This window comes from Schistocerca piceifrons, chromosome 1 (genome assembly GCF_021461385.2).
Source record: "Schistocerca piceifrons isolate TAMUIC-IGC-003096 chromosome 1, iqSchPice1.1, whole genome shotgun sequence".
Taxonomy (NCBI): Eukaryota; Metazoa; Arthropoda; class Insecta; order Orthoptera; family Acrididae; genus Schistocerca; species Schistocerca piceifrons.
This window is the reverse complement of record NC_060138.1, coordinates 999,383,835-999,395,262: the sequence shown is the minus strand read 5'-3', so window position 1 is coordinate 999,395,262 and position 11,428 is coordinate 999,383,835. Positions and strand designations below refer to the sequence as shown.

The following is an 11,428-nucleotide window of genomic DNA, read 5'->3' as shown; positions in this document are numbered from 1 at the left end:
TATCACTGGCACCGAGAGAGAACCAGCTTGCATACCGGCCCTCCGATGAGCTCTCGCTTGCCACCGCTGAAGTGGCAAATGGCGGTGGTTTGGAGTCAGTGGAATACAGGTTACAGGGCGTCTGACTCGGTGCTGTTGTAATAGGTAGTTGGTCTTCCCTCTCGATGGTGCATCGTGGCCGTCCAAAGCTCGATCTTCTTGCGACCGTACATTCCCGTGACCAGCAGTCATACACAGTGGCAACATTCCTGCCAAGTCTTTCTACAGTATCGCGGAAGGAACATCCAGCTTCTCGTAGCCCTATTACATGACTTTGTTCAAACTCAGTGAGGTGTTGATAATGGAGTCTTTATGGCTTAACGTCATTCTTGACTAACACCAACTCACCACGTCCAATCTCAAATGTAACTAACGTTCATGATCGTTACTGCGTGTATTTAGAGCAAACCTGATTTGCATCCTCATAGTGTTGCGACTAGCGCTTTTCTTTCGCGACTGGCGCGAAAACTGAATCGATATCATCTTTCATATGTAGAAACACGCCTACAAAATTTAATTTATGTCGCACAACTCCTTTGGCGTCGCGATCTTTTTTCCGTTAGTGTATAATCACATATTGGTCTTTCTTTGACTGAAACGTCTCTGTGGAGTCGTTTCATAGACGCTCGTCTCACTGGATTCTGTGCATCCTATTCTGTCCACCGCCTGATTGCGTTTTAATTTATTAACTCTTCCAGAAAGACTGAGCAATCAAAGTAATGCTTATTAAATGATGTTATGTCTGATTTCTTTGTGTTCCATAGGAAATCATGTCCTGTATTTATTACGTATTTCCCTTCACCCTACCCTATGTGTGCGTCAATGGGACTGAATGAGTGTTTTTACGAGTGGTTTCGGGTTTCTTTTGTGGGGAACGCTGAGTTGGTTGTCGTCTGCTAGGAGCCGGTGATGTTTGCTTCTCGTTTGGAGGGTAGCACAGGATGACCAACTTAGGATCCCAGTACCTGGACAGAGAGGTTTACCCCTTTTACTCTGAGGTTGGTTTGTCTGTTAGGTTGGTGGCGGAAGCCTACTCCTCTGGTAGCTTCCGTTGCACCGGTAGTTAGGCGAAGTTCGGTGATGAAACGACACTCTACAGCTAGCGGTTGGTGAGTACAGTTCGTAGCTCCTAGAGAGGGTTTCTGCTGATAGGAAGTAGGTCGAATTAGAACTTCCCTATGTTAAATTCATGGCATATTTAAGTACTTCAGCTTAACTGAAGCGTGTGTAGTTATGTATTTTCGGAATGTGGCATAATTATTTTGTTAAAATCGGCGATGATCGGCGTGGGTATGTAAATGGAATGATTGAATTATTCTGTTACACTTCCTTTTTGCGTGTTTTTCCTTTTTAATTGCGCGATTCTACAATTTTGTTGCGAATTATTTAGCTAAACTTTTTTATTCAGGCACCATTCACGTGTATTCATAGGATGCGGATCAAATTCAGTAATGAAATAAATGTGCTACATAAAAGATAAACTCAGCGTCCTTTATCTTTCTCATTGATGCCAGTTTTCAAATTAATTCTCTATTCCCTGATTTTTGAAGTTAATCTGCTTCCTTGTGATGAACAAAAATGGGAAAAAAGTAAAAATGAACAGTGTATTGTCTCAAAATTAAGAATTATCACATTAATTAAGCTCGTTGATATACGACATACAACGCTGTTCATCTTATTAGTTTCTTTAAAATAAAAACTGCATTCTTATTACTAAATTCTTAATTTAATTAAACTGATAATTTCCACTTCGGTCTTTTCTTAATTGTTAGGAAGGGCTTGGGCTGGTGGCGACCCTGTTATTTTTAAATTTATAATTGTCCTTGTGAGGTGGCTTAACCAGAAATTGCGCACAAGGGTTACATCTCCATTATTCTTGGTACGTAACATATGTCGAGTCTTGGCTAGGATCCGTTTGCAGTTCTTCATACATACTTTACAACTTACCTACTGAGTTGTTGCAGTTATTTGTTTTATGGGCACTAGGGCGTAGTGCAAGGCATATTTCTCTGCTTGCAGAGCTTGTTTGAGTCTGCAACCGCTATCTGAGCCGTTAAAACCCTTGATCATATATCTAGCCAAGGAAGACGAAACGTTAGACAGAGAACTATGCTTTGGACTACGGCCTAATGTCCATGAAAAATATCAGCAATAATGCAAAAACCGACCTGCAAGCCTGCATTGACTTCTGGGGTTAGTCATAGGGTCAATATTGGCACGCGAGTTCCTATGTTCTCCAGAATCTGAACTGCTTTTACATGAGATCGGCTCCTACCAGCTTTTTCCATTCTTCTGCAAATAATTCATATCAATATTCTTCATCTATGACTTATTAAACTGACGGTTCGGTAATAATCGCACCTGTCAGCACCTGTATTCTTTGAAGAAGAATTACTACATTCATCTTGAAGTCTGGCTGCATTTCGCCGATCTCATATACCTTGCATATCAGATGCAACAGTTTTGTTATTGCGTATTCTCCCAAGGATCTTCCTAATTCTGATGGAATGTCGTCTACTGCAAGAGTCTTATTTCGACTTAGGTCTTTCACTGGCCTGTCAAAGACATGTATAAGTGTCATATCACCCATTTCAACTTCATTCACTTCCCCTTTCCTTTCTGTAATATTGCCTTTAAGTTCGTTTCGCTTACATAACCCTCGTAGATTCCTTGCACCTTTCAACATTCCATTGTTTGCTAAGATTAGTTATAAATCATGTTTAAAGAAATTTAAATACAAATGAAAAGGAAGATTTTTTTTTTGTAGGGTGCAAATAAGAAGCACACAGTGAATTATTACATTGTATTTTCTATTATAAATACAGAGCAGGCAAATTTTTGCTGCGACCAGGTCTTGCAGCCTCTGGTGCGGGTCGCGTTGCACGACTTGGCGCCTCCGCAGCGCCTACGACGCATGGTACGTACGGCTACCCGCTGGCGCCTCTCGGCTGTGCTGTGGACGTCGTCACGCAGTTACCCATGTGGTAGATCTCCACACCTGAAAAACAAAACCTTTCAGTCATCTCTGTAATCTCCTACTTACAAATAATTTGCATCGGCGACAGCCATCACATAATGCGAGTAATTGTGACACTACGTGGGAATGCAGGTTTTCTCGACAGATTTAAGCGATCAAATCTTCTCTGGTTATCAGCCCGTTCGTGGCGTCACCTCTTCGCAACGTTTCAATTAATTTTCTACACGTCATATTCAGATTCGCCTGAAGTCGTGGCATCGTCCCGCCGCAACATTTCGACAAGTTTCCTACTCCTTACCTTCCGCTACGCCTGAAGCAGTGGCGTCATTTTGTCGCAACGTTTCGATGAGTTTCCTCCGCCTCATCTTCAGGTTCGCCTCAAATTTAGGCATCTTCTTGTCGCAGTGTTTCTACGAGTTTCCTTGTCGTCATCTTCAGGTTCGCCTTAAGTAGTAGCACTGAACTGTCACAACATTTAGATGGGTTTTCTGCTCGTCATGATCAGTTTCGCCTGAAGTTTTGACGTCGTCTTGTTTCAACGTTTCGAAGATTTTCCTGTTTATTGTCTTCAGTTTCGCCTGAAATCGTGGTGTCGTCTTTTCGCAGTTTTTCGACCATTTTCCCACTCAGTTGTAGTGCCGTATTGTCGCAACGTTCCTACGAGTTTCCCAGGGATCGTCTTCAGGTTCACCTGAAGTCGTTGTGTCATCTTGTCACAACGTTTCGACGAGTTTCCAACTCAGTCGTGGTGTCGCCGTTTCGCAACGTATCTAAGAGTTTCCTACCCATCATCTCCAGGTGAACATTCATATGGTTTTTGGTGACACAAATACTGCGAGGGTAGAGCGTTGTGCCTAGAGGGTAATGTACGTAAGAATGTAAGATTTTCCAGCTGGGTGTTTCAGTCTAGTGATTGATTTTAGCATCATATGAAGGAATGAGCACTTGAAACCACTATAAGCAATTTCCGCCATTCTCTACTGTTTTTGTAGCTGTGAGACGTGAGGTTATGTTTTGCGCAGCGTTTGTAAATATTATGAGTAATAAGTATTTAAGTGCTGTATAATATAATAAAGCTATTTGAAATATATTGTTAATTCTTCAGTTACAGAGTTTTATGGTGAGTAAAATTCATTATAATGTATTTTTAAATGTAACTTCATAAAATCTGGATGCTTATGCTCTTCATCGGCCATGAGCTATGAAGTACATCGAAGCGTAAGAAGGTAATTTGTTTTGTCTGTTATCATATTCTATAATTTCAATAAATTATATTGACAGCTTTATTGGAATTGTAGTAAACGATAACGAGTAAAACAAATTTACAGGCAAAGACAACACCAGCGAACATCAGACAGAATTTACTAATACCGCACACAGCTCCATAGACGAATAAGCCAACTACGTAACCACATAACATCGTTGACTATGCTGTCAATTGAAGCTGTCAAATTTACGGAACATGGTTCAAATGGCTCTGAGCACTATGGGACTTAACATCTGTGGTCATCAGTCCCCTAGAACTTAGAACTACTTAAACCTAACTAACCTAAGGACATCACACACATCCATGCCCGAGGCAGGATTCGAACCTGAGACCGTAGTAGTCGCGCGGTTCCGGACTGAGCGCCTGAACCGCTAGACCACCGCGGCCGGCTTACGGAATATGTCAAATAGGTATTAGCGAATATTGCTTATCAAACAAACTCCACTGCTGAGACATTATTATCTAGAGAATAAAAATTGCGTCTGCGCTACTTCTACGATACGCAGCAGTATATCACACACCGACGGCGATAACAATGTGTTATATAGGTAACTACTACAACAGATATATGCAAAATTGCTATTGGTTATAAACAGACATACATGTATGCACTAACAACTCCATGTGCTTGCAGACAGCTTGACAATGGCCATGGTGCCGAAATAAGCTTATAGCGCCAGAAAATAATATGTTAATAAAAAGTCTTTGAATACAGCAGCGTTTTGGCTTATTGTACATCCAATGTCCTCACAGGATATTTAAACGCTGCAGTCCCAGAGAATTTAAGTTTTTGTAAATTCACCACCGACGTAAGTGGAGCTCTCTTGTGTTTTTTTAATGACTGTCCGTTGGAGTCATCATGCATTATGGTAATAAAATTTTAAGGAAAACTACGGTTTCCTTCCTTGAATGTGTTTTGTTCTAAATACGTACATTTCTGTATTTAATAAGAAACTGCTTTCCTTGGAATGTAGTTGTTGTGCACGCCTCTCAACCTCGCACTGGTGCTCCCACTTACCGTTACAATAAATATGTAGAACAGTACAGTGGTTTGGCGGTTAAATAAGTGTGATCGTACTCGTAATAGTATTCTGTCAAGCAAAAACACCTATCTGAAAATGATCTCTTGTTTTCCGGGCGTTCAGCAGTAGAAATTCTTTCTCCTCCGGCCAGTACCAGATGAGATATCTATAAGATTCTACAAAGATTAGGCAAAAGAACTTGCACCTGTTCCAGCAGTAATCTATCGTATATCGCTTGAGAAACGAAGGGTGCCTTGCGACTGGAAGAAAGCGCATGTTATTCCCGTTTTTAAGAACCGCTCTGAACCAGATGCACACAGTTATAGACCAGTATCGTTGACGTCAATCTGTTGTAGAATTACGACGTTCTTGGAGAAGAAAAATCTCCTCTATAATAATCAACACTGATTTCGCAAGCAGAAATCCTGCGAAATTCAGCTCGCTCTGTTCCTTCATGAGATCCATAGCGCCGTAGACAATAGCGCCCAGGTTGATGTCGTGTTCCTTGACTTCAGCAAGGCATTTGACACCGTCCCGCACTCTCATTTAGTGGGAAAAATACAAGCTCATCGAATATCTGAACACATTTGCGACTGTTCATGCAGACAGAACTCAACACGTCACTCTCAAACAGCTGTAAAGGTAGTTTCCGGAGTACCCTAAGGAAGTCTGATAGGGCCGTTACTGTTTGCAATATGTGTAAATGATCTAATAGAAAGCGTCGGATGGTCTCTAAGGCTGTTCGCAGATTATGCAGCTGTCAGTAACAAAGTAGCAACACCAAGAAGATAGTAACGATTTGCATAATGGCCTCCACAGAACTGATGAATGTTGCAGTCTCTGGCAGCTGACCTTGAACGTAAATCAATGTGACATATTGCGCATCCACTACTGTACAGCTACGCTATTGATGACAAACCGCTGAAAACAGTATCTCAAAAAATATCTAGGAATAACTATTAAGGGAGACCACATAAAACAAATAGTGGGAAAATGAGATGCCAGACTCAGATCCATAGGAAGAATCTTAAGGAAATGTTACTCATGCACTGAGGAAGTGGCTTATAAGGCATTTGTTCGACCACTTCTTGAGTATTGTTCATCTGTCTGGAATCCCTACAAGACAGGAGTGATAGAGGAGATAAGATCCAACAAAGAACGACACGTTTCGTCACGGGATGGTTTAGTCGGCACGAGGGCGTTACGGAGATGCTCAACAAACTCTATTGGCAGACGTTGCAAGAGAGGCGTTGTGCATCACGGAGAGATTTATTATTGAAATTTAGAGAGAGCACTTTCCGGGAAGAGTCGGACAACATATTACTCTCCCCCCCCCCCCCCCTCCCCCCACATACCTCTCGCGTAATGACCATCAGGAGAAAATTCAAGAAATTAGAGCCAGTACAAAGGATTACCGACAATCATTATTCCCATGCGCTATTCGCGAATGGAACAGGTTTGGAGGGCTCAGATAGTGGTACAAAAAGTACCTTCCGCCAAACATCATTAGGTAGCTTGCGTAGTTCGGTCCTGTCCGAATCAGTTAACAAACTGAGACAGTCTCACTGACCATTGCCTTTAAACCAGTGGATCCGTTCACGATGCATGGAGCATCAGGTGCAAATAGCTCAAGACTTTAACTGGGTCCAAAGAGGTTTATACCTCTAACTGATCAAACACACAGCCCCCTCAGAGATCCAGAATCGTCGAAGAAAGACGTCTTCGCGTTCTCTTCAGAGCTGAACAAAAGAGATTCTGGATTCACAGAATTATACGGTTGAAGTCACTATTCCGCTTCATTTAGTCCTTTTCTTGACTAATTTCCGCCACTTCTTAACAACGGATCCCGTAAAAGATGAAATAGATGAAAAACTCTTGACGCCGTCGACTTTTATGTAATAACTAGTTTCGACACAATGTTCTGCTACTTTCTATCTACAGAGAATAAAACGCGGGTGTAGCGCTGATATTCAGCTTACCTACCGTTAAAAGACCTTGTCTTCTCGCAGTACCTAAATAATATGGCATCACTCTGTTAGCACAATTGTAACAGCCTTTCTTACACTATGTCCTAAAGTGATAGGGGCATAATGGGATCGTCAAAACATATAAATATAATCAGCACAGCATCGTCACATAGATCTAAAATAAGGTGTAGAATAGGCCACATCGTCCACATTGTGAGTATTGCAACTGGCTATTGAAGTACAGTAGCAACCAGAAACCTGTTTGCCTACATCCTCCCTAGATGTCGCTTCTGTGGGCTTACTTAGACGTAGTCATCATTTACGCAAAAAACATAATCTGATGCACGTAGCAGACTTATTAAAATTGATAACTATCATAGGAAACAATTGTGATACATTAAGAGATAAATGCAGTTACCCATTGTAACAGCCTAGGGCATAAGGTCAGAATGCATCGACAGAGGATGGAGTGGTAAGGGCTGCCTAAATGAAGTCTCACGTATTATTAATTCATTTTGTGGAGAGAATGTGGGTCTAGAAGTGGTGGTGGCAGACTTACGCTTTCCGCAGTCTCTGGCGCAGTGCAGGCGACCCGGGTTTGGGTAGGAAACCAAGTCGGTGCCACAGACTGGGTTGAACTCGCTGGTGACTGGGCAGTCACACCCTCGGCGCGTCGTCCCACCAGCGGTCGTCGTCGTGGTGGTGGAAGGGCTGCTGGAGGGCTCAGCATCGTCGAAAGGTACGAAGGGGCTATCCGCGTCTAGTGGCGGGGGCGGCGGCAGCGGCGGAGGCGGACGCGGCGGCCAACGTGAGGGGCGGAAGAACGGTGGACGCCCCCACTCCCTGGGGTGCCACCTGTCGCGCCACAGCTCGTTTCCTCGCCAGCCGCCTCCGAACATGTGTCTGGAGGCAAATTGCTAATTAGTTAGTCATGTCTACGTCCTATAGATCATATTCCCGACAAACATTGTGGTGTGGAACATTTCAGATGTTTTTTATTCCAGTCTCTGATCACAATATCAATTCTTTAGACAATGACCGGTTTCAGTCCTTAATGACCATCCTCAGATCTAAAATATATAAATATAGACATCTAGTGAGCAGTGTATCTTTCAACATAAAACAGCAATATGTATCACAATATACTGTCGTACAACCAGGGAAATGTACAGATAAAATATGGTATAACGTACCTTTTTTACACCATGTCCTAAAGTGATAAGGCCATAATGGCATCGTCAAAACATATAAATATAATCAGCACAGCATCGCCACATAGATCTAAAATAAGGTGTAGAATAGGGCACATCGTCCACAGAGTGATTATTGCAACTGGCTACTGAAGTACTGTAGCAACCAGAAACCTTTATTTAATTTTATGTGGGTAACTGCATTCATCTCTTAACGTATCACAATTGTTTCCTATGATAGTTATCAATTTTAATAAGTCTGCTACGTGCATCAGATTATGTTTTTTGCGTAAATGATGACTACGCCTAAGTAAGCCCACAGAAGCGACATCTAGGGAGGATGTAGGCAAACAGGTTTCTGGTTGCTACTGTACTTCAATAGCCAGTTGCAATACTCACAATGTGGACGATGTGGCCTATTCTACACCTTATTTTAGATCTATGTGACGATGCTGTGCTGATTATATTTATATGTTTTGACGATCCCATTATGGCCCTATCACTTTAGGACATGGTGTAAGAAAGGTACGTTATACCATATTTTACCTGCACATTTCCCTGGTTGTATGACAGTATATTGTGATACATATTGCTGTTTTATGTTGAAAGGCACACTGCTCACTAGATGTATATATTTATATATTTTAGATCTGAGGATGGTCATTACGGACTGAAACCGATCATCCTCTAAAGAATTGATATTGTGATCAGAGACTGGGAAAAGACATTCGACAGTATTGGATCACTGTTTGTGTACGCGATTATGTCGCAGTTGGTGGAACGTTTCAGTTTAACAAAAGATTGCCATCTCACTATCTCTCTCTCTCTCTCTCTCTCTCTCTCTATATATATATATATATATATATATATATATATATATATATATATATAGTCAGTCACGTAAGATTTAAAAGCTCATTTATTTCATTAAAGGTTCCAGATATCGAAACGAGGTGTTCGGCAAATGGTAGTACGGTTTAGACTACATACTTTGGTATGTAACAATTTTTGTATCGACGGAGATATTGAAGCAAAAATGATTCTTTCAAATAGAATGATACACCTTTCCAACGGCACCCAAAAGCACTTGAAAAGACAAGTACAATGACATAATGCTTGTTAATTTTTAGGATGAACCCCTCCGGCAAAGAATTCGAGAAACACGAGGATCGTTGCAAAAGTCATGGCAAATATTTTTTGCTTCAAAAATGGTGAGGAACCGAAAAAATTTGAAATATGCAAATGGAAGGTTATTTCATATCCAAACAATACATGTACGGAGAGGGATGAACGCACATACAGCCATAAAGATATAGCACAAGAAAAAAGACGAAAAAGGTTGGCATTGCAAACGTATTTTACTGTCCACTGCAATATTTCACAATAGTACATTACAAACTACACACGTTCCATGGCATCAGGTTCATAATAGAGCACATGTTCATAATTCACGGCCTTTGGCGAAGTGGTTACATGACAATAACATCCTTGTAATTGCCTGGCCTGCACACACTCCTGACCTGAATCCTATAGAACATATATGGGATGTTTTGAACGCTGACTTCGTGCAAGGCCTCACTGGCCGACATCGATACCTCTCCCTAGAGCAGCACTCCGTGATGAATGGGCTGCTATTCCCCAAGAAACCTTCCAGCACCTGATTGAACGTATGCCTGCGACAGTGGAAGCCTTCATCAAGACTAAGGGTGAGCCAACACTATGTTGAATTCCAGCATTACTGGTGGAGGGCGCCTTGAACTTGTAAGTAATTTTCTGCCAGGTGTCCAGATCCTTTTGATCACATAGTGTACGTCTGGAGCTACCTTCCTTAACCCTAGCTGTTGCAGACGGGCTTTACACCACGACACAGACACAAATTTGAATGGAGTGAACACGTAGTCAGTGACCGGAAGGACAGCTCATAATTTTGCGAGAAAAAAAAGAGATACGATGGAGATTCATGCTTGACTTGTGTTCAATTTTTGACGGGCTATCGACTGGCCCATCTTACCATTAAAACTGAGGAGGGTTCGATGGGGCATTCCTTTGTTACTAGAGTAAGTCTGTCTTGCTGCATATAACTACGGAGCCTGGGACGAGGAATCTGCTTGGTGCAATAGCCGACTTTGGCCGCATTGGTTTTCAATGTTAATGCATTTCCCGGAATCTCTTACGAAAGGTTTCAACGCCAATACTAACATACGCTATATCACTGTAACCGTCTTTTCAAGAGCTGTTGAACGCAGTTATGAAAAGGATATACGGTTCATAAAAGAAAGGAAGCATAGTGGTTTCAATATCTCAGTTGATACCACAGGTCACAGAATTATCCATACAAAACATTACGTGCCCCCTCAGCGTAATAGCAATTGTTGAAAACCTCATTTCAATATCTCCAACCGTTCAGAAAATAAAACGGGTGTTACATCTTATGTGACTCCCCTAATATATATATATATATATATATATATATATATATATATATATATAGAGAGAGAGAGAGAGAGAGAGAGAGAGAGAGAGAGAGAGAGACAAAGAGTAGAGTCACCAATCTTTCTTTAAAGTGCTCCACATCACGGTACAGCGGTCGGGCGGTTGGACAAAACTATGGAAATAACACAGGAAATCAATGCATGAATATAAATGTAGATGCAACCGATGCCTACAGGTACCTATTTGACCACGAACGGCAGTTCTGCAATGTATTCAATACGTTGCATCAGTTGCGGTCATAACAGTGTTCTGCGTACTTGGAAGCGGATTGTGTCGGAGATAAGTGAAGATGATCGTGGGCGAGTTGCCGGTGCTCGTTTGGTGGGTGATTCCGTATCCAAGGGAGCCGAAGTGTTTGGTGTTTCAAGAGGCACCCTATCGATGATTTATACCACATGCGGGGAAAGCATAATCACCACGCAGCCGAAAATGGCTGAATAGCAATCGTGAAGCATTTTGACGAAAAATAGGAC

The 11,428-nt window shown here is 41.8% G+C and overlaps 1 protein-coding gene across 1 annotated transcript in view; it reads right to left on the bottom strand.

The window, feature by feature from the left end:
- Nucleotides 1-2,827: 2,827 nt before the first annotated feature.
- The window catches only part of LOC124803183, a 43,966-nt gene continuing 35,365 nt past the window's right edge, over nucleotides 2,828-11,428 (bottom strand). The window contains exons 3-4 of the mRNA XM_047264369.1: nucleotides 7,832-8,175; nucleotides 2,828-3,037 (exon numbers count right to left, since the gene is read on the bottom strand). Of these exons, the coding sequence (XP_047120325.1) occupies nucleotides 2,967-3,037; nucleotides 7,832-8,175 (415 nt within the window). The 3' untranslated portion in view covers nucleotides 2,828-2,966. The remainder of the gene's footprint in view (nucleotides 3,038-7,831; nucleotides 8,176-11,428) is intronic.